This window comes from Parasteatoda tepidariorum, chromosome 2 (genome assembly GCF_982258835.1).
Source record: "Parasteatoda tepidariorum strain Cologne lab strain chromosome 2, Ptep-v5.0, whole genome shotgun sequence".
NCBI lineage: Eukaryota > Metazoa > Arthropoda > Arachnida > Araneae > Theridiidae > Parasteatoda > Parasteatoda tepidariorum.
In genome coordinates, this window is record NC_141756.1 from 36,705,661 (window position 1) to 36,728,979 (window position 23,319).

The following is a 23,319-nucleotide window of genomic DNA, read 5'->3' on the forward strand; positions in this document are numbered from 1 at the left end:
TTTTGAAGCAGACTATCGTTAGTATCTTAATTGGGTACATGCAGCTTAAGAAGAAATGAAGTGATTATGTCTAACCATGTGACTTAAATCAGATATAATTGGATACCTGTAAGCGACGTCCCGCGCGTGTGTTGAACCTGATTGGCTTCTGAATCGACAAATGCCACGATTTAGGAGTTATCTACGATGCCGTCACTTACAGGCATCCAATTACAAGTTCTAAAAATTGCATTAGTTAACAGCTTGTTCTTTGAATTGTTTGTATACCCAATGATCTTAAAATATTTACTAACTTTAAAAACTTAAAGTGAACTTGCTGTATAATAAGTCAACTTTTATGCAAAAGTAAACAACTAAACTTGTTTTAAGATGTTTCTGTAAATAAATAAATGTCGGAATACTATTCATAAAGGACAGAATTAGCTTTAATAGCTATGAGTTTATTCAAGAAAAATTCTTGGTATCATCTTCTCAAAGTTTGTCAATTTTAAATATTATTTTATTTTACAAAATTAAGAAATTTATGATATTTGGAACATTTGTTGGGCTATGCAGGATACTTGATTAGACAAGAAAATCGAGACATGTTTCAATTCTTTTCAATCTTGTTTTTAAAAAACATAAAATAAAAAAATGAAAAAGTTAGAAAGAAAGAAATGCTTGTTACGTTGAAAGAAATTAAAACTCGTATTACGAATCAGTGCCTCACAACCAATTTAGCTTAGCGATTATTTTTCTTCATATGCCTAATTACGTAAATGAAATCAAATTCATCATTTTCGCATGAGAAACATCGCCAAAATATCTATTAGAATCATGGTACGAAGTTTAAATCTCACTGGTTGTCAATCTATTGAAAATCATACTTAACGTATGAAAATGAAAAGCAAAATATTCAATATTCAAACCACGAAATAGTTAAACTATAAAAGTTTAAAGTTCAAAGTAAAAGATTTTTAAGTCGAAGCGTAAACAAACATTCTCAGTACTAAAAGCTAACTCAAAGTTAACACATCTAGTTTTCGTGTTTAGCGTCAGTTAGGAAAGGTCAAACGAAACAAAAACCCTATTTGAATATTAGGAATGTCAAATAAGCACAAAATATGCATCTTTGTTTTCTCTATGCTAAATATTATTTTTTGCTTTCTAAAGATTTAAAAGCTTTGATTTTTACTTTCAAACTAAACTTGTCAGATACTGCCAAAAACATGTTTTCAACTAGTTAAACCTTTCATTTGCTAAATGCATCAATCTTTGATATATTTTCGAATCAATCTCTTTGGTCATTATCTTTGACTATTATCTTGAATCAAATAATGTTTTTCATGATTATCTTTTATTAAAATCTTGAACCAAATAATCTTATTGAAGATTTAATCGTTTTTATTGATATCTTAAATTATTACTCTCCTGTAAGCCGGGCAAAAGGAAATTTAGTCAATTTTTTGTATTTTTTTTATCTTATTTTATTTTTTTCCTTTTATTTAATTTTTAGTGTTCAAAAATAAATAAGATAATAAAAAAATAATAAAAATGGTGGCGTAGGCCAGTGTTTCCCGAAGTGTGGTACGCGTACCCCCAGGGGTACTGGAACAATTAAGCGGGGGTACGCGTTCTTATGCGAAATATCTTGCAGCAAATGAAAAATTCAATTTTTTTTAAAAAAAACAAAGCTAGCCATGAAAATTTACGATTGCGTATTTTTCTATTGACTATTTTTTACAGAGTAAACAGTTAATAACTAAAATATGTTAATTAAAATAGACATATTTTTAAAAAAATACATTAATTTTGTTTACAGATTTTTAGTTGGTTTATAGTATTCTACTGCATAAATGGTATAGTTATCAATGCACTACCTGAAGTATCAAAATATACGTCAGACTACGAAGGATTAGCAGAATTCTCTATGAATATAGAAGAAGCTAAGAATGAGACAGGTAATTAAAATGTCCTTACATTACCGTTAAAATCTTTTCTATTAAAAGTTCAATCTTCCGGCTATGCTGATTTATCGTATGATCATCGTACCAAACGTATCGTACCAAACCTGGACATTTTCCGCGCCCTCAACTGAAAATATGTAATTTCGAAAAGCTCTGCATCGTTTTATTCATTGTGTATTGCCACATATATATTACACATTTAGAGCCAATATTAACTGGAAGAGATATTCCAAGTTTTTGCCAGATTATTGGAGACAAGCATTACACTGCATGGAATGCCATATCTTTTTAAATATGCCAAAAGCATCTCGAATGCATCTTACTGCTGTAACAATGCTTCCTAAATCTCTTTAGGAAAAATCAGTTGGGCACAAAGCTGGTGATCATGGTGGTCATTCAACTGGTACTCTAGTTTTCATAGAAAAACGCCCTCTAGTAACCCCAATTAGCATTAGCGACGTCATGTCCCAATATGGTTTTTTATTCTTTTTGTATACCTGTTATGTCTGAGTATGATATTTTAGCCGCATTATTTTGAAATATCCAATATAGAATTTAAAAATTACTAACCAAATTCTTTTTACAATAGTTTTATAGCAGTAAACATTTCACGTTAGTTGTTCCAGAGAATTGTTCTTTTCTGAATAATTTAAGGATGAAAAAGAAAATTACATTGCTAAAGAATCCTTATTAATAAATGTTTCTAAACTGAAGATTTTGTTCGTAACACAAAACATCAGAAATGCAATTCCTTTTACTCCAAATAATTTTTATTTTACTTTTAAATTATTCGCTATTGGAGTTAATGTTTATTTAAATTATCTTCTCTTAAGAAGCATTAAAACTACATGCATTTAAATTACTCTAAGGAATACAACTTTTAAGTTTGTGCCAGTTCCTTAAAAGAATTTCATTTCTTTAGAGATGGAGTTACAATTTCATCGACTTTCTACTTTAGGAATCTATTCGAAACTCGCCTTTTCCTTAAAAAAGAACTGTACACGTTTGTAATTATTTTTATTATTCGAACAAGAATTATTTTTACAAAGTGTTCCTCAGCATATTGCTTACGATATTCTGATAAGGTATGATTTTTTTTTTTATATATTTAGCAATCTAATCCTGCTTTTACTAAGTTTTTTTCCTTTATTTCATAAGCAATTATTTTATTTTACCAATTTATAAATTTTCAATTACTCTACGAAAAGGATTTACTGGCAGTTAATTGTTTCGTTTCAAACTCTCAAATTTTAATTTTAATTTAGTAGTCAAAATCTAAGAATTTGAAGAATCTCAGAATAGGAAAACTTCATAACAGAATGAATTTTAAACTTTGACCATGCTTCGATCACTTGATCAAGTGTCTAACTCTATAATTCTTAGACTAGAATTTCTAGAGTTAAACTCTGTTGCTCTATCTGTATCCCAAGATATTAGGTCGCCAATAGCGAGTTGTCAAATAGAGATTTAGAGCCCTATAATAGTATGGCATTTGAGTAATATGAAATTTCAATAATTAATAATATTGGTAAAAAAAAGTTTCTAAAACTATACCGAATTCTTAACTTATACTGTTGAGCAAATTCGTAATAAACTAGATAAGTCAGGACAAAGCGGATTAAGCCCCGTTTCCGAAAAAATTGCCACTGAGTCCGAATTCACACAAAATTAAAAATAATTAAAGCAAAACAGTTAGAGTTATATTTTATTTCTTTGCAAAAAAAACAAGAAAATAATATGTTATAAAAACCTTTGTTATTTTTAAAAATTGTTCTTAGAATTATCCATTCCTTTAATTACTTACCTAAGTTTTATTTTAAACATTCAGAGACAAGCAATTTTTCCTAAATCAGTACGCAAAACGAATCGTTTTTTACATAAATTCATAATTTCATGATCATAAATTGTATAAATTTATCAATTTGTTATGAAAAGTTCATCAAATTATTTGCATACAAAATTAAGGGATAGCCAAAGAAAGATACACTGAAACAAAATTAAACTTTTCTATCACGTAAACCTTTTTTTGATGATGTATTTTCATCATTAGCATTTGCGCTCTATGTCTAACGTTTAAAATAAAATACTGAAATATAAGAATAAATATCTGCGATCAATACAAAATGTTTGAATGAACGCCATCAACTAATATTAGTTAATACTAATTGATGGCCTAGACATTTTGTAGCTTTTTTTTTTCTTCTTTCTTTTGAATTATTCTAGTGAGGAACAAAAAAATCCTTTTAACTGCCCTACATATGTATATTTTTCGTTGTCCAGTCGACGCATAATATAACTGTAGTGTATCTACCACTACAAAAATATAATTCCAATTCACTAGTATATAAAACATGTGAACTCGATTCTATGGAGGAGTACCTTTTCATAGATGAAGGTTGACATTGTCGTTAACAACTCTCCTCACATTGATGACCTTCGGACGTGATGTGAACACGCCTACCTTAGCAGAAACACCCACTACGATTTGAACACGTCTACTTCAATGGATGGTCCAGATTGAACAGTTGACTTGCTACTTGTAACTGCGACATTGTCCTCTTCACGCTGTTGCTTCTCAGTCTCGATCACACACAACGTACAATGTATACACTCGACTGCTAAAGGCAACACATAAACCGCAGTGAACTTAATACAGCTCTCACGATCTGTACTAAAAAAGTCTGGTGATCTTAATACAGCTCTCCCGGTTTCTCACAAAACAACAATGAATCAACTAGAGGTATCCATTCATCGAATTCTATCACAGATATAATTCTGGTGGGGAAGTACTGTAGTGTATCTACCACTACAAAAATATAATTCCAATTTAGTATATAAGACGTGTTAACCCGATTCTATGGTGAGGTACCTTTTCATAGATGAAGGTAGACATTGACGATATCAACTCTCCCCACAATAACAACATTGAATAAATAAGAAACTGAAGTGACAAGAAATACTTGATGATCTAAAAATTATAGAATAAGATGATAATGGAAGTCGACACGGTTTGAGCGCTTGAAAATTGGCTCCCATTTTCAAAACTCGCCAGACGTGAATGAGAACAAAAAAGTGAATTGAAGCAAAAAAGTAAAATGGCAAACGGAAAATGGAGTATTAAGATGAAAAACACAACTAGAAAAACCGCAGTGGTTCAGAAAAGCAAATCAGAGCAAAATGCATTTCAAAGCGCTAAAGATAAGTGGCGAGGAACTCATATCGTTTACAAGAGAATCGACATTTATTTGAATAAAACAATATTACAGAGCGTCAAGACAAGCATATATGACAGGGGTGTAAAGAATTTTGTCATTATTGAAATCTCAAAACTTAAACAATCCTCGGCAATAAATGATACACCGCATTTTTGATATAACAGACATATTTATCGTGTTTCTTAAGTCTAAATTTTGCTTCTTGACTGATCTAGCAATCTTTATAATTTTAAACAGGTATGAGCAATTTCGTTTAGTCGTAACTTTAAATATTTAAAGCTAATATTACAGATAAGTGAAGTTTTTATTGCTCAACTCCTTAATATTGATATAAGTTACTGCAAACAATTTATGGGGAAAAAATGATATTGGAAATCGAAATTAAAAGCGGAGAATTTTAAATAAATTATTTTTTAAAATTTGATTTATTTTTTCAAATTACTAATTTTAAGTTTACAATTACTAGTTCGCTGCTATTATCATTGGATGCTATTAATTGTATTTTTCAAAATTGTATGTTTAATTGTATATTATAATTGTGTATTGTAAAATTGTGTATTGTTTGTATATTTCATGAAAATACAATAAGTAAAAGTGATAATAACTGAAAATATAGTAAGTTTATAATTAAAAATTTACTGTCAAATGTACGTTTAACGTTGTTTACTGCGTACATTGTTAACTAATTATTATGCTATATTAATGTTTTCCTTTGTATTTTCTCTCTCTCTATTTTATATTTAATTTATTATTTTATAATGTTGAAATGTTAGTCATAACAAGTTATAATAATAACATTGACAATTCATAATATTGTATTTTATGTAGTTGTTTTAACATTGAAAATGTAATTTTTTTTTATTGGTTCACTTGAAGAGTTAGTGTAGTTTTGGCTAATTCTTTTAGCTCCATATTAACTGTACTTGAGATACTGAGCAAAGCCATCCATCCATAATATGGATTGGGATGATTATCCAAAAGCTACAATTTTTTTCCATCATTGGACATTATAAAATTCATATTATTATGCAAATTAAAGAAATGTATGTAGATTAAAGAAATCAATACATCTATAGTTTCAAGCATTAAAGACATATTTGCTGATTTTCAGAGTTTAGTCTTAAATGCATCAATATCATGATTTCGTCAAGTCAATGCGTGACATTGCACGATTTCCAACGAGCTAGAGAATTCAAATTTTAACTGAAGTTCTGTGATGAATAATAATTTAAGTTTTATTCCTTTCCTGGCTGCTATGAGCAAATTTTCATGCCATCTTATTGTCAGATAGAACTACCGTTAATTAATATTCGATCATTTCCCGATTAGCTAGAATGAGTAAATATCAATTGGAACTCTGCGACAACTAACAATACAAGTTTCAATCGTTTCCTGGCTGCTATACACGTAATATTTATCTCCATATCGAATGAATTGTCCATCTGACTAGCTGGAGTGCTCAAATTTTAAATAGAGTTCTGTGTCTGATGACAGCAACATTTGCAATTGTTTATGGAATGTAAAACTGTTATTAAAAGGAGGAAAGTAATTAAAAAGAATGAAAATTAAATAGAAGAAAAAAAAATTAAATGAAATCTATAATATACTACATTCGTCAAATAAATTAAAAAAGAACGAAAAAGTAATTTTTCTGACGAAAAAACTAACTAATTTTTGTCACACCTAAAACAAAAAATGTTTGGTATACTACTTTCGTAATAAACTGAACAGTGTTAGTTAATCGCCTGTCTTTTCAAAGTGAATAATTAAGAAGAACAATAAAAGAACTACGTCAATAATACGTGAATAATTAAAAGAACTACGTATTTTGCTTCAGGGTGCGGAAAAATAATTAAGCTATTTTTTGCTCTTACGTTACTTGACAAATGAAATTTTCAAAACTATTATTTAGCTTTATTATCAATTATTTCCTTTTGTTGAAAGTTTCAAAATTCCAACAGTAATTTTTCTGTGCTAATTCTAAGAAAAATATATGCTTATGCACTTCTTTTTTATTTATGCATCCTAAATCAGTAGACGATTATTTGGACAAAAAGTTGAAATTTTCATCTATCACACATCTGAATAACTCTAAGTTTAATATACAGTCCCTGGCCAAAATATTCGACGCACTATAAGATTCTGTTCCACATTTTCTTTCGTTTCGGGCTCAATTCGTCTCCCAACTCAATTTTCTCTTTAATGGGTCGTACGCTAACCTCAGAAACCTTCCATCTTCGTTATGTTTTACGGTTTGAAAATATTTTAGCATTCACGAGGGCCTTTGCTTCAGCTTTTTTACATGGTGAAAGATCGCCTTTTTTACCCATTATAAAAAGTTTCCAATTGATTATTTAAACACTGCACACAAAATGAGCACATAACTGCGTAGTATAAAACTCGGAAACAAATAAACACAGCAAAAAGCCCCAAAAACACATCCGCAACTAACGCAAGCAAGAGCTAGACTGAAACTGGTATGCACTTGTCGTTCGTATATCCATTGCTTAGCATTGTAATGCAATACGTTAAAAATAAATACAAATAGGAAGTACATAGGTGTATATAGAAAAACTCCTGAATTAAAACTCATTACATGTATGTTTAAACAAAAACTCATATAAACTCGTGCAGAACATGTAATGTTTAAGAAAATACAATGCTTCAAATAATTTGGCTAGGCGAATATGTGATTAGTTATAAAAGTGGAAAAACTACTTAAAATATATATAAAAAAAATATCGCGTTTCTGCCTTAAAATTTCTAAATCATCTTTAACCCATTAATCCTTCCGGTCTATGTTTATTCATCAGAAAAAAAGAGGGAAAAAAACATAAGTTCTTTAATGATATTTTTTTTTTTTGAAAAAAAATCATATTAAAAATGTTGTATAAAAATTGTAGGTATATATTTTTAAATTTTAAATATTTACAGATAGCAGTGATGGTTTCTTTGGAACTGTTTCCAAGAACATTAAAAAATATTATGGAATTTTTACAAAAAGTAAGTTACCAATTATGTTCTACTTAATCAACTTGGAGAAAGCAAAAATTGGACTTGTATTTCGAAAATATACAGTACGTAATTGTGTTTTTAAATTGCATGCTTAAATAATACGGGGGTCCTCGATTTCGTAATTTAAATTTTATTTGTTTTTAAACTCAAGAAATGGAATAATGTAAAAAATTCTTCCACTCTGTAAAATTACAGGAAAATAAAATTACTGATATTAGTTATAAATTTTTTTAAAAAAAACGTAATTAAGTTTCAAAAGAAAAAAAAACTGGGGATGCTTAATAATCTTTTGACACAGTATCTCTTTTATATATATTTTTTTCTGACACTCTAATTACAAGCAAAAATATATTTTGGTATTTTTCAGCTTTAAAAAGCATTTTATTAGTTCGTAAAAAATCTGTTAGATTATCGGAATTATATTTGTACTAAAATATAAAATTCAAAAAAGTAGTTTGAAAAAGAAAATTTCTTTTCATATTTAAAATTTTATCAATAATTGATGTGGTAAATTAAAGAAATTTTAATGATGAATAACACTTTCTCTTTGCTCTAAATAACAAAATTCAAAAGTTTTTGCTTCGAAGTGAACCGCGTTTACAAGATTTTACCTTTGACGCAGAAAGATATCGGTGCTGTATATCATAACTATTAATTGCCTTGCCGTAGTGGCTCAGAGGATAGAGCCCTCACATCTCAATGAGGTCACCCAGGCTCGAATCCCAGTGATCAACGTTCACAGTGCTGATGCAAAATATCCCCAGTCGTAGACGCATCATGGGTTAGAGTCCCCTTGCTGTCGAGCGGGAGGTGGTTTTCCACTACATGTAAAGCAAATGCGCGTTAGTTTCACTGAAAAAATCTTCCACGAAGATTAGCTTCTCCCAAATCTTGATCCAGGAGTTATGTCTTTTGAATTTAGATCAAAATTAAAAGGCTACAGAGTTGAACATTGATAGTCATAAACGCAGAATTGGGTCTGCACTCTGCTGTTCAACGCTGGTTATAAAATAAAAAATATAAGTATTAAATTCAATATTAATTTGTTTACAATATTTCGTCATACGTTATAGCAATTATGTAATAGATTATTTTCTCTCTGGCCCATTTTAGGTTTGCAATCAGACTTATGGTTAGCAGTGAGCATCACTTTTGTTTTAGTATTTTTAGCATGCCTTGCAGTTTATACGCTTGTTAATGGTGTACAAGTTCTTGCCGATTTATGTAAATGCTTCGGAAGACGAGGAATTATGGAATAAATGTTCAAATATTTATGATGGAAAAATTGCTTTATTCACGGAAAACATATCCATATTTTTTTTTCTATTCCTGAAAACGGAATGTTTGCAAGGCAAATATTTTTTGAATGTGTCTTACTTGTAAATTCATTTTTGGATAAGTGCATATTATTCTTTTATATATGAATTCTGCATTGTATTTACTTTCATATATAGAAAAGTTGTAAAATTTTTTATATAATAAATATTTCTGTGAAAGAGCACTACATTTTAAAAATATGTTATTTTTGACATACTTATTAAATGCAAATGAGGGGGAAAACTAAATTTTAAAAATGGCAACGTTTATCAAAAAACTTGATACATTGAACAACCATGTCAGTCAAATTCGCCACAACCTTAATATAAATGTATTTACCTGTTTAAAAACTTTATTCGCTTCAAAATATATAGATAGCAAATAACAGCCAACATGTTTCAAGAGCATCAAAAATAGGCGCCCATTTTCAAGACTTGCTAGACGTGAAATGGCAAGTTTAAAAAATGGGTGCCAATTTTTTGCGATTGTTATTTGCTTTTTGTATGTTTTAGAAGCGAATAAAGTTTTTAATTAAGTAATATCTTACCATTTCAGTTTTTTGGGATTATTAAGTGTACTTAGTTTGAACAAAATAAAATGTATTATAAGCACTCAAAAAATAAAAGAAATTACTCTAATTACAAAGATAATATTTGAAAATTAACTCTTCAATTGATACAGTTATAAAATTCAATACTATTATAATGAAATGCTAAAAAACATTTTATCTATGTAAAAAAAAAATTGGATACTTTTTTAGCTTTGACATTTTTATGCAATATACCACATATATGTTCTCATGTTCTGCACAACGTAGTTACTATAAGTACAATCTTGGATTTTCACATACGGCTTCTGGCAAAATTTTGACGGAAATCTCCCTGACTTTTATGCTAAAATTTCCAGATTTACTCTATTCAAAATATCTTTCTAAATTTACATAGTGTTTCTGGCAAAATTCTGACGGAAATCTCCCTGAAATTTTATACTATATAATTTCCAGAATTACTTTATTCAAAATATCTTCTTAAATTTACTAGTTAGCAAAATAATGAAAAATATAAACAATCAAACAACCAATCAATCACATAAACTTAAGCGAAGAAAACATATAACTTAAGATCAACATTTAAAAAAATTGTATTAAGGAACATTTCTATCATAAAATAAATTAAGACTATTAACTATGTAATGACTACTACAGTGAAGTTGAAGACTATTTAGTTTTTTCGATTATTTTTACTGTACACATTCACTAACGCATAATACAAAAATTCTCTTTTTTAATGAACGTGTAAAAATAAAAATGATATATTTGACTAAATGTATTTTTTGTTCCAGAGAAAGAAAATTTTCATTGTTACAAAAATGGATTAAAGAGGGCAGAAATAATTGTATTAAAGAGTGAACATTTATTCGAATTACTGAACATTTATTAACGTATGATAGATATGTTTTATCTTATTTCGATTGCACCATGGAAAAATTCCATTTTTTTTTCAGGAATTTAAAATTTCTTCGACTTAAAAACTAAACAGTTTAATGAGTTTCTTTTTCTTCAGAAATTAGTTTTATTTTTTTCCCCTAATCGCTGGACATTATATCTGCAAAGCTTGCGCAGAACTTTCGTTCGTAAAAAAAGAGAAAAGGAAAAAAAAAAAAAAAAAAAAGAGGCATGCTACTTGATATTGCTAAATATATCTAATGCCAAAAAATCCTTGAAGCTACAATTAATGTTAAAAAAGATATATGATGAATTAGGTGACGAAGCCATCGAGTCGAACATCGAATTGTCAAAACTGTTGTCGTCCGCAAATTTATTTAAACAGAAAGTGGAAATATTTCTACTTCTTTATTATGGGAGCAAATGCTTTTTAGTTAAAGTATATTTCAATTAAAAAAAAAAAATAGATATTTTTCATTTGTACTGGAAAATATTTAATAACACTGCTACTATATTTTTTATAGTAACTTTTTCATTGTAATAACAATTCATACGGAATGTGCATTGAAAATAGTTGTTAAAATTCAGATAGACCAGTTTGATCAGTGCAGAAAGGATAAACTTAAGAGTTTCATAAAAGGGAACGAATATTATTTATTAACCGTTTTAATATGTACTATAGTAACTTGTTTTTCTTACGGAATTATTTTAAATGCTAAAAAACAATTTTTTTTCCAAACTTTTTTTATATCATTCAAAAAGTCTGCAGTCTAACAAACTTGAAAGTTAAAGAGACCTGAAGCATGTTCCACTGGCACTGTGTTAAAGAACTCACCCATTCTTTCAATATTAAACTCCATTTTTCTTCCTTGTATTTTATTTAGTAACCATTTAGCAATCATTAAAAAAAAAATATTTTTTTTTTGCTAGAAACATTCATATTTTGTTAAGAGCACAGAATAGAGATCAGTGTTCGTTAGCGTTGCTACCAACTTGTTAAAAATAGGAACACAAAGCATGATAAGCCAATACGGGGTAATAGTGACACTAAGTAAAAATTCCAAAATATTTTAAATTCAAAAACGTGATATCAATTTATAAACCATGCATGTTTCATATGAAACATAATTTTTTGAACTAACATTTTTAATTAAATAACCTACTAATGAAGAATCACACATTTATAGTAACCAGTTCATGAAAAAAACTTACTTCTTACAAGAATCGCGATATTGGATTTAAAAATCACGTGACTATGAATCACGGTTATTGGATTTTAAAATCACGTAAATATGAATCGCGGTATTTGATTTTAAAATCACGTGCACATGAATAGGGATATTGGATTTTAAAAACGTGGAAATTAAAAACTGTGATTTTGAAGTTTAAATTCGCGTAAATATGAATCACGAGTCAGAAATTTTAGATCGCGTGAATACGAATCGCAATGCGCAGTTTTTAAATCACGTATAAATACGAAAATCGATGTTTGATATTACAACCGCGTGAATACGAATCGCGATATTGGATTTTTAACTCGAGTAAAAACGAATCGTGATTTTGGGTTTTAAAAACGTGTAAATACAAATCGTAATATTAGATTTTTAAATTGAGCGAATAGGAAACGTGGTGTACGATCTTTATAGTGCATGAATACGAATAGCAATGCAGAACTTTCAAATCAGATAAATGCGAATTTATATTAAAATAACTGATATTAAAATCGCATGAATTAGAATCGCGATATTAGCAGATTCTGGAGCAGTTCCAAATATTTAAAATGGAGAAAATCTGCGGAACTTGAATCAAACTGGCAAATGCAAACGTCTCGCCTTAACGGGATTTAGTAAAAGTTTAAAAATTTCGTTGGATTATAAGCTTTTGATTCGCAGAAGTCGGCGGACCAACGGTCTTCATATACGCGGAATTCTATGATATTCACAGAAAAAATCACATGCCCCACCTCTAGTTTCAAGAGAATCAGTATAAGGAGAGAAAAAATCAGAACACTTTGACCTAAAATCCTATTTTCGGAACAAGGCTAAAAATCGGAACAAATACGATTTAATCAGAGCAGTTGGCAACTATGCATTAGGATGAAATAATATTTCAGAATAATGAACAAATTAAATAATGCGAAAAAAGTCAGACATTTCAAATTTTTATTTGATCAATATACAACTCTCTCAGACTACATACAAAGTATGCTGGGAAAAATAATTTTACAGGTCAGAGTTATGCGTTTCACATTTTATTTAAAAACACTAACACACATTATTAATTCAAATATACAAAGGTAACAATCACTATTGCTGGACTTGTTGAAATTGAAAAATGGTACATTGAAACACTTTAATGAAAACCTTGATGAAACTTTCTAAGTATTCTGATGTACAATTAAAAAAAAAAAAAAACTGTTACGCAACAGTTATGAAATGCAATTTTTTCCATCAAACATCTTTCTTTGATATAAACAAGTACAACCTAAGACTTTAGTTAATACATATAACAAAATTTATAAATTAAAAATAATAACTAACTGTTCTGAACAGATGCATTTATAGATAACATATCTATACTGATCACAATAGTATGAATAACCAAACAGTATTTCAATGTAACAAATTTCAATCTCTTTTTGTTAATATATACAAGGCAAAAATATTACACCATCAAAACACTTAATGTTGAATAAATATCACAATCAATAAGTATAAAGCAGAATATTTTCAATTTTCAAAGGAAGAGCTGATCAAAAACAGATCACACTTAAAAATGTTTGTATTATTCAATTACAGTTAACTCCAGACAATTAAACTTAATTAATTACTGTTACTTTGTAATTAGTCATTTGACTCAAATACTACTAATAAAAAAGTAATTATATTTTCTTTACTTATGACAAACAAATCAGCATGTCTTAAGGAAAATTTCAATCATTATTAAAATTTAACTTTTGCAATCTTTCAAAGATGTTTAAGTTCTACGGTCTCCTTTGGACTTCCATAAACTGGCAAGTCAGAACTCCATTAGATGAATTTTCAGCAACTTAAAGTTAACTGATTGACATTTTTGCATTAAGGCAAGTTTATTTAGAATTTTCTCTGTCCAACTCTGTACTTGAATAGCAAGTAAGAAAACTGGTTCTTCAGCAGGAAGACAACACATGAAAGGCCAAATTCAAACATTTCAAAAACTTAATAAATTTAACGAATATCTTTAATTTCAAACTTATATTTGTTAGACAAAAGCAACATAAAGAAAATCCTGTAATGTTAAAAAAACTATACCAAATAAATGCCATTGGAGAAAAACACTTAAAATAATTGTCATTGTGATATTGGAACTATCGTTTACAATATTATATTTGAAAGTGATCACTTGATTATTGATCTCACACTCAATTTATTTTTAATCTTGAGTCAATATTAAAATCTTGAGTTGATATTCTATATTAAATTTATTATTTAAAAAAAAACTTTTGGTGATCATTTAAAAATCAAATACTTATTAAATTGTAATTAAGAATTATTGTTATAACATGATTAAGAATTATTATTGGTACAGTGTTAGTCATTTTTGTGTTTGAAAAACAAGAATGTTATATAAGTATAAAGAGTTTCAAAATTTATTTAAAAACTCTTAATTCTTTGTGCACAAAACATGAAACATCTTGAATTCTCTTAAAGGGTTTAAGGACTTCCAGGCGATTGTGGGCTTGATTGATTGATGAACGAACTGAAGATTGATGAACACTTTACATTATTGATAATCAAAAGAAGAAAAAAAAGCAGAAAAAAAAAAGTAAGAAAATTGCCAAATATACTGTATCATTTATTATGTTTACAAGAATAGATTTCCAATTATAGAATTATAGTATGTTTATTTTCAAAGGGGATAATAAATTTATAAAATCATACTTTTCTGGTTGAAATCCTTCATTCTTTTTTTAGAGAGTAGCGGAGATTTTTGAGTCTTACTTGGACTTATCAAGCAATACTCTACATCTAACCAGCATATTATTTGTTAATGCTTTTTTACATGGTACTTTTATACACATTACTATAAATGTTGCATAACTTATTCTGTCACCCTCTTAATTCTTAAAGTATAGATAGATAATTAGTCAAAGTATTTATTTGTGATAACTAAATATTTCCATCACTTTTGTGCACTCACAATTCAGCGACTTCAAGTAAAGATGTCTTTTTTAAGTAAGGGGATAGCGAAAGTTAAATCGGTCAATTATAATACAAGAATTTTGCTAAGTATGCATTAATTTTAAAACCTATAGTTTTTCCAAATTTAATATAAATAGAGCAATATTTTACAAATCTTTTTTTTTAATTACATACAAAACCACTAACACATCTAAAGCAATATTAAAATAACCATACAAAATATCGGGGAATTAATAACTTTGTATTTAAGAAGGTTACTAATGACAAATGTATGCATTGTCAAAACTAAAAAACAATTGAAGGTCACAAAGAATCTATTTTATATAGAAGCAAGAGGATATATTATTGATAAAAGTATTTTTGTGTCGATTATTGATGCAGTAAGATTGAGTCAAATTGATTAGCAGTTCATTTTCAATAACAATTAGCCATATATAAAAACCCATAAGAGATTAGATGAGTTCTTTTGAGCAAAGTATTGGAAGTGAGCCGAATTAATTTGTAGAAATTATATGATGTGGAAGAATTATCACAGATAATGGAAACATTTATCTAGAAAAATTTGATAAATGAAATAATTCTCTAACACACATAACATTAGAGATAATCCTACTGAAACTTTCTACAGTAACATACAGAGATTGAAAATATTTTATTTTCAAAAATAAGTTGAAAACAGAAATAAAATAAATAAAAAATTACATCCATCAATTGATGAAATTTAAACATTAAAACTGCAATTAATTTTTACATTTTATATTAAGGACATGTCGACTTGAAAATTACACATCCGCAACATTATTTAAATACAAAATCAGAGTTATTCTAATGTTTAGCAAATGTTCTGCTGGTTTCGTCTAGATAAGCAACTCTCACTAATTAAATTATAAGGATTTTTTTTAAAAAATTATGAATAATTTTATTAAAATCAAAACAAACAAAAAAAGTTAGTTAAACATTAAATCATGTATAAATCCCTAAATAATAGAACAAAAATAGCAGCATATAAAAGTTTCAGTGTGACTTAGACGCAAATAATTCTATAAGGAACTTTTCAGCATTGAATACTTTCAGCTTTGGTAGGTAAGAGATAGATTAGCCGTTATTTTAATTGAATAATTTTAAATAAGACATTTTTAGCTTAGCTGGGACAAAATATTAATCTTTCAGTTTCATACAAATGAAAGCTCAGAACTTACTCAACATAAAAATTAAACAACATTATTATGTTTTGAAGTACGTGATAGATTAGTTGTATAGTTTAGTTGATAGATAATAAGCAACTTAAATGTGCTAATTAGCAAAACTACTTTAATTTTTTTTATTTATTTTTTTACATGGTTAAATAGAAAGTTCACATTAAGAATATGCTTAACAAATAAACTTCAGAGCTATTTCTGATGTTTTGCTGATCAACATCAAATTCGCCAATTCTACTATTTATCGCAGGCAATAAAAAAGTAATTAACAAATAAAAATTAAATATTTAGAAGCGATGTTATTTTATTATAATAAAAGCTAATATTAAAATTATATACCATTCTGAAACATAAAGGTATCAAAACAAAGAAAATTAATTTTTTAACAATACAAATTGTACAATTATATTAAATAAAACTAAACTCAACAAGCATCAATACCGATTTAACAAATGATAATTTAAGTTCATGCAAATTAAGATATGTTTAAATAAGCCCATACAAATTTCAGAAGAAAAAAAAAATCTTTGAATTCAAACAATATCAGATGACTGAACATGTAGAAATAAAAATTAAGAATTAGAATCACAGTGAAACCAGTGTGAAAAAAAGGAGAGTGGTAATTTAAATTGGTTTTATTAAAGTGTGCGTTTTTTGGCAAGTACATGTAACGGCATTACATAATTGACCATTCCAATGTAATCAAAAATCGATCATTTATACATCTCTGAAATTTATTTAAAATAAGTTTTTATAATTTTGAATAGTATTCAGAGAAGGAGAGGTTTCAAACAAATTTTGCAGAATTTAATAACACCAGAACATCTTACTGTTTATATTTTGCTAAAGAATAAGTTAACAAAAAAAAAAAAACTTTAGAAAATAAAAATAATCACATAAAATCAAAATTTTAAATTACAGTAATAATTATTTACTAAATTAATCTAAAGACAATCTGTTGAAATTAGACTGTGAAATTTTGTTTAATGAATAAGTTGTTTGCACTTTTTAATAAGTAATAATAATAGAAACACAAAGGAAACATACAATGAAAGTAGAACAAATACAGAAAAATAAAATTAAAACTGAGCAAAACATTAAGCATAAACACAACAATTGAAGATCTCGAAAGTGCTTATGCTGAATTATTTCTTTTCAATTTATTGTTGTCAAAACGCTTATCATTTAACAAATAATAATACTCATAATTTGACAATTACTAATTCTAAAATGTAACATAATTTAAAAATGTCCATATTATACAAAATGAGTTCAATTTTTTTTGTAATGAATAAAGAATAATTTTTTCCTGAGAAAAACATATGAATAGAAAATATAACCTATCGTACATTATTTATCACCTATTGTTTTTCAAATCTTCTTTTACTTTAAATAGCATAAGCTCCATGCAAGCTACAGCATCTTCTTGACTGTCATGACCACCAACTATTAATGTAATTAAAAAAATAATTAATAAAAAGGATAAATTATCCTTAATAGAATGCACAGGACAAAATAATCCGAGTATATAATAGGATTGGAGATACAATTAGGTAGGTAGCTATTAGAGGTTAAATAAAAAAAAATTATCTAGATTTTTTTTAATATTAATTAGGTGTAGAGATCACAAAACATAGAAAAATGTATATTCATTTAATATTCTTCATTTTTTTCCACATGAGCGTAAAAATGATATTGAATAGGAGTCGCACCTTGAAAAAAAAAGCATCATCAAGTAACATCTTGTTATAGTTTCATAAATAATTAGAAGTTAACAAGTGGTACATCTAAATAGTAATCTATTTTCATAATTATATCTCTTTTTCTATTTCAAAGAAAAATCACTCTTCTATTTATAGGGGAACTTAAGGACATTTCAGATAGAATATATTTGGAAACTTTCATGACGGACATTTTCGTTTCTTGACATCTTAAAAATTCTGGAAGCATTCAAAGCATAAAACTGGAAGATATCAAATAGCTTACATAGAGAGATCAAATTAAGGGATTAAAATGGAAGTTCACAAAGTAAACGTGATTAATTGAGTAATTGGTAAAATAAAAGAGGTAGAGGGGGAAAATGTATGATGAACATCACATTAGCTATAAAAAAAATTTTTAAAAAATCCCTATTACAGAAAACATAACAGAAACATTATTGCGATATTACTATAAGTATAAATAATGAATGTTAAAATGCGTGTAATAAAATCGTTATGTAATCTTGGATAGAAATTTTTTGGCAGTATTAACATAGAAATTTTTAAACAGAATACTTGGCATTTTTCAAACATGGAAAACGAAAGTTGAAATAATAATCAAATCAAGAAATGTGATTGAAACATTTTAAAGATAGTAGAAAAGTAGATGTAAAAATGAGAACATTAATTGTGGAGGTCTTAGAAGATAAAACAAGAGGTCTTAGAATTTAATTATGGAAATGGTTCAACTAAAATTAAAATAATTTTAATATGGAATGGTTGATTTTTGTTAAGAATAAGAATTGGAAGAAAAGAGCTTGAAAATATAACAGCAATAAAATATATATCACTATAACATGAAAAATCCATGAATGATAATATATATTGAAAATTATACAGATAAAAACAATAAATGTAAACAGGGCTTGAATACTTAATTTCATATTTTGGCAGCACTAGCTTATGTCATGATTTCCTTGAAATTATTCAGCATTTCAACACTGAATGTATAAAATATCTAACATATTCATTTACAAAAATAAATTATCAACAAAAGCTTTAACCCACTGGCGGTTTAGCAAATGGGCAAAATCAGAATGTTTCTCCCTTATACACTATTTTCCTATCTATAAAAATGGAAAAACCAGTTTTGCTATGTGGAGAAGACAGCAGGTTAAAATGCAACTTTTTACGTGCAGAATCGTCAGTGGGTTAAAAATAATTATAACATTCTGAGCAGTACGAAGATATATTTCTACTAAAGGATCTGAACTTTTACTTACCATCATTTTGAATAATTTTATTCAATTTTTCTCCCATCAAGGTTTTCAAAGCTCTTTTATATGGCAATCCCATTTTATGAGGAAATACAACTGATGTATCAACAACAGTAGGATGAATCAACTTCAAAAGAGAGAATATTACAAAAATTATTTAACATGTTTGATTTCAATAGTCAACCCTTAAAAATATAAAATAGTAATTCATAAAGAAAGTAAACATTTATAAGTTAAACAAAAATTTTAGAGTTCTTGTAATTTAGAACAAATAGTAAGTTCATTTTGAATTGATAAGTAATGATAGCACCACTTTTCTTTTATATACCTTTAGAAATAAAACAGGTAAATGATATATATATATATATATATATATATATATATATATATATATATATATATATATATATATATATATATATATATATATATATATATATATATATATATATATATATATATATATATATATATATAAGTTCAAAATGAAGAATAAAACAAAGAAAAATTATAGACATATGAAAAAAAGGGGGTGGTATCTATATATATATATATATATATATATAGAGAGAGAGAGAGAGAGAGAGATGCTAAAAATCAACACATAGTATTTGGTAATTGATTCTTTCACATAAATAACACTATGTCATTAATTTGTTTTTATTTTAAACGTTCCAAAAATTTATTTGAAATACAGAAATTTAAAAGCTAATTAAAGTAATAAAACATAAATAAGTCAAGTTATTGTGCTTCTTTCGGAAGAACTTCTCTAGACATCCAGTCTCGCGTGGTGGCTGATACTACAGTTTTGATGGTAAGTCACTTCAGATAGGCGTATGAGGTGAATAATTTTTTCTTAATCTTGGCAAAGATCAATGTAAGAATTTTTGCTTTATGACCAATCAACTCCTTCATTGCCCTAATGCTCTCCCATTAGAAATGTGATCTCTCTGGTTACCATAGCAGCTCACAGCTCCAGACTTTTAGTCTAGTGGAGTTCTCTTCAAAGCCGTACAGTATTTATTATTATTAAAGTTAACAGAAACAGACACCCACCTTTAGTGCTTTAAAATCACTTTCAAGACTGTGACCAATTAAAATAGTCCTACTGTTAAAAATACATAATAAAACTGCTTGTACATCTCTTAGAGTTGTTCGAACATTTTTCAAATTGTCTTCGGTAATACCACTGAACCTATAATGAAAAACAGATGATTAACTTCGCACTTGTGAAAACTACAAAAATATGAAGAAAATAAAATATTTTTAAGATGCAAGATCCAAAATTGTAATGATATATAAAGAAATTGTCCTGGTAGATTATTTTTTATTGATAAAAATATTTTGATAAATTTTTTTACACACTATTTTTATTTTCCTCATATATCTTTAAGCTATAAAAAAATGAATGCTATCTTTCAAACAGTATTCTTCTAGCAAATATCATTAGCATAAATAAAACCTTCCGAGTTAAAAAAGAAATAATAATAAATAAGTTTTAAAAAAACCCTAAAGAGTTCCTTAATTGAGACTGTGCTTCTTTATAGACCATTCATTCCATTAACTCAATTCTAAATTAAGGAGATAAGTGAAAATTTAATTTTTATACAATATCTCCCATACATTTCTCTTACCTATACATTTTACAACACATATACAAATTTTTAAATACATTGAGGATAAAATAAAGAAATTCCAGTAGTTTTTCAAAATACAATTACTTGAGCTCTTCCTATTTCCAAAAGCCTATTAAAATTTTTTTAATAACTTTGCATATGTCCCAGCCAATATCAATTCAATACTAAAATATGCTGAAAGGTCAAATTTATTTTTCTTACCGAAATAACCAACAGATTTCTGTAACAATTCATATCTACTCCAATAATTCAATAAAATTTAAATATGTAGTTAAGTAGATATAAGTCTGAGAAGAGTAAGTCTGTAGCATTATTTTCATAAAATAATGTGTGGCGTTGCGGTCTGAAATGCAAAGTCCGAACTACGAATCTCTGACGTTGGACTACGTCACTTGCAGCCGATAATTGACGTAAACCTCATACCTGAATGGAGATATGCGTGAAGGGAGAAATCAGCAAAACGCGCACAGTATGTTTTGGATATAACTTGGCCGCCTCCCCACAGCTTGCTCTCTCTCCCCGTCGGTTCTAGCAGTCCGGCATGTTCTCGCCGGTTACCTTTTCACAGTTTTTTTCTATGCTGATTCAATGTTAAAATGGTTAAGTCTTATGTATGTTAGAATGTTTTAGTTAAATTTACAAGTTTCCTAAATGTTAATAAAGATAGTTATTTATTTAAACTTAGTGTTATTTATGAAGAAACCTATAATCTGTTCTCGGGAACATTTTCATGTGGAAGGCTTTTCTAGAGTTAGATTTCTTTTTAGAGTGTAAGTGGGGACTCTAACAAAGATACCAAACAACCCACAAGTGGTGACCCAGACGTAGTAATAGTGACACCCTTCTGAATCAAAGAATATGTGGAATTAAGGATTACTATTTTTATTGAACGTGGCTGACCTACCTGGTACCGCAGTGAGTAGTTACTTCCTGGTTAATGTTTCTCTTTTTCAGAGCTGTGCATTGTGCCATTTTTATAGGTTCCCCACATTGGTGACCTTCGGACGCGATATGAACACGCCTACCTTGGCAGTAACGCCCACTTCTATCTGAAAACGCCTACTTCGATGGATGGTCCACATTGAACAGTTGACTTGCTACTTGTGACTGCGACATTATCCACCTCCTCGCACTGTTGCTACCAAGTCTCGTCTCGATCACGCACAACGTCGGCTTGTATGCACTCGACTGCTAATAGCAACACAGGAGCGACTACGACAGTGAAGTTAATGAACCTCTCACATTCAGCACTCAAAAAGTACGGTGGTCTTAATACAGCTCTCCGGTCCTCACAAAAACAGCAACGAATCAACTAGTGGTATCCGATTACCGAATTCTATCGCAGATATAATTCTGGTAGGGGAGTACTGTAGCGTATATACCACTACAAAATCATAATTCACTAGTATATAAGACATGTTAACTTGATTCTATGATGGGGTACCTTTTCTTAGATGAAGGTTGACATTGTTGAATTCTACTTTCCCCACATTTTAGATTTCTTTTTAGAGTTTAAGTGGGGACTCTAACAAAGATACCAAACAACCTACAAATGATACAGACATTTGAAATTCCTGCAGTCTATCAAAATATATTTACTAGAAACTGTTATACATTAGCATAAAAACCTATAAGCATTAAAAAAATAATAATATAAATCACTAACAAAATTAATTCAACAGTTAAAATATGCAGATAGGTCAACTTAATTTTGTATCATACAATAAATTCTAGTAATCGACCATTTAAATACCACATAGAGAATTTAAACTTAATAGACAATTACAATCTAGATTCTTCTTAACTTCCAGTAATCCATAAAGCAAATGGATATAAAAGATATTTAAAGACAAAAAAAAAAAAAATAATTTTAACTTTGTTACAGAATAATATATAACAAAATAGATGGTCAAAAAAGTTTCATCATTTAGCTTATACCACTTATAAGACAACATTGGAAAGCAAATGAAAGAAATACTCAGTACATAGTCAGTTTTTTTTAATAGATTTAATCCTCCCAAGTGAAGCACCTGAGTAAAATTGTACTAAAATATTCCTCATAAGCACTATTTTTCTATTGAATAACATAGGAAAACTAGTTTTTTGATATAGAAAACCTACATATGAAAATTCAGAGAAAGTCAGAACCAAGGCTTAGGGGGTTAAAAGAAATGATGCTAATATATGACTGCTCATATTAGTATTGCATAAGAGAAAACCTATAAGTACTTACATATTTTTTATAGCAAAACTGAATGAAACAAACAAATAAATGGAGAAAAAAAATTTTAATATTTAAAACAAAATATAAGAAACATTGAAATTTACCCAGTTAATCATAAAAACAAAATGAAATATATTTTTTTAAAAAAAACTAGTGTTATGAGT

The 23,319-nt window shown here is 28.0% G+C and overlaps 2 protein-coding genes across 3 annotated transcripts in view; one reads left to right on the plus strand and one right to left on the minus strand.

Moving 5' to 3' along the window:
* The first annotated feature begins 226 nt into the window (after nucleotides 1-226).
* On the plus strand, nucleotides 227-9,819 carry LOC107436936 (uncharacterized). 2 transcript variants are annotated; one of them, XM_087155844.1, is made up of 4 exons: nucleotides 227-476; nucleotides 1,802-1,940; nucleotides 8,096-8,164; nucleotides 9,290-9,810. In XM_087155844.1, the coding sequence occupies exons 1-4, from the start codon at nucleotides 435-437 to the stop codon at nucleotides 9,433-9,435; spliced, it is 396 nt and encodes a 131-aa protein (XP_087011970.1). In that variant the 5' UTR covers nucleotides 227-434; the 3' UTR covers nucleotides 9,436-9,810. The 2 variants fall into 2 exon arrangements, with proteins under 2 accessions (XP_087011970.1, XP_087011973.1); XM_087155847.1 differs by lacking the exon at nucleotides 8,096-8,164 and having other exon boundaries at nucleotides 9,290-9,819.
* Nucleotides 9,820-17,532: 7,713 nt separating this feature from the next.
* The window catches only part of LOC107436929 (uncharacterized), a 36,879-nt gene continuing 31,092 nt past the window's right edge, over nucleotides 17,533-23,319 (minus strand). The window contains exons 13-15 of the mRNA XM_071177431.2: nucleotides 20,351-20,489; nucleotides 19,301-19,421; nucleotides 17,533-17,763 (exon numbers count right to left, since the gene is read on the minus strand). Coding sequence (XP_071033532.2) covers nucleotides 17,675-17,763; nucleotides 19,301-19,421; nucleotides 20,351-20,489 — 349 coding nt within the window. The 3' untranslated portion in view covers nucleotides 17,533-17,674. The remainder of the gene's footprint in view (nucleotides 17,764-19,300; nucleotides 19,422-20,350; nucleotides 20,490-23,319) is intronic.

Excerpts from the sequence above, each read along its gene's own strand:
- LOC107436936 (XM_087155844.1), top strand. The coding sequence starts at position 435 with ATGAGTTTATTCAAGAAAAATTCTTGGTATCATCTTCTCAAA. Across the intron at positions 477-1,801 it reads CTTGGTATCATCTTCTCAAA|ATTTTTAGTTGGTTTATAGT; the intron begins GTTTGTCAATTT and ends TTTTGTTTACAG. Across the intron at positions 1,941-8,095 it reads AGAAGCTAAGAATGAGACAG|ATAGCAGTGATGGTTTCTTT; the intron begins GTAATTAAAATG and ends AAATATTTACAG.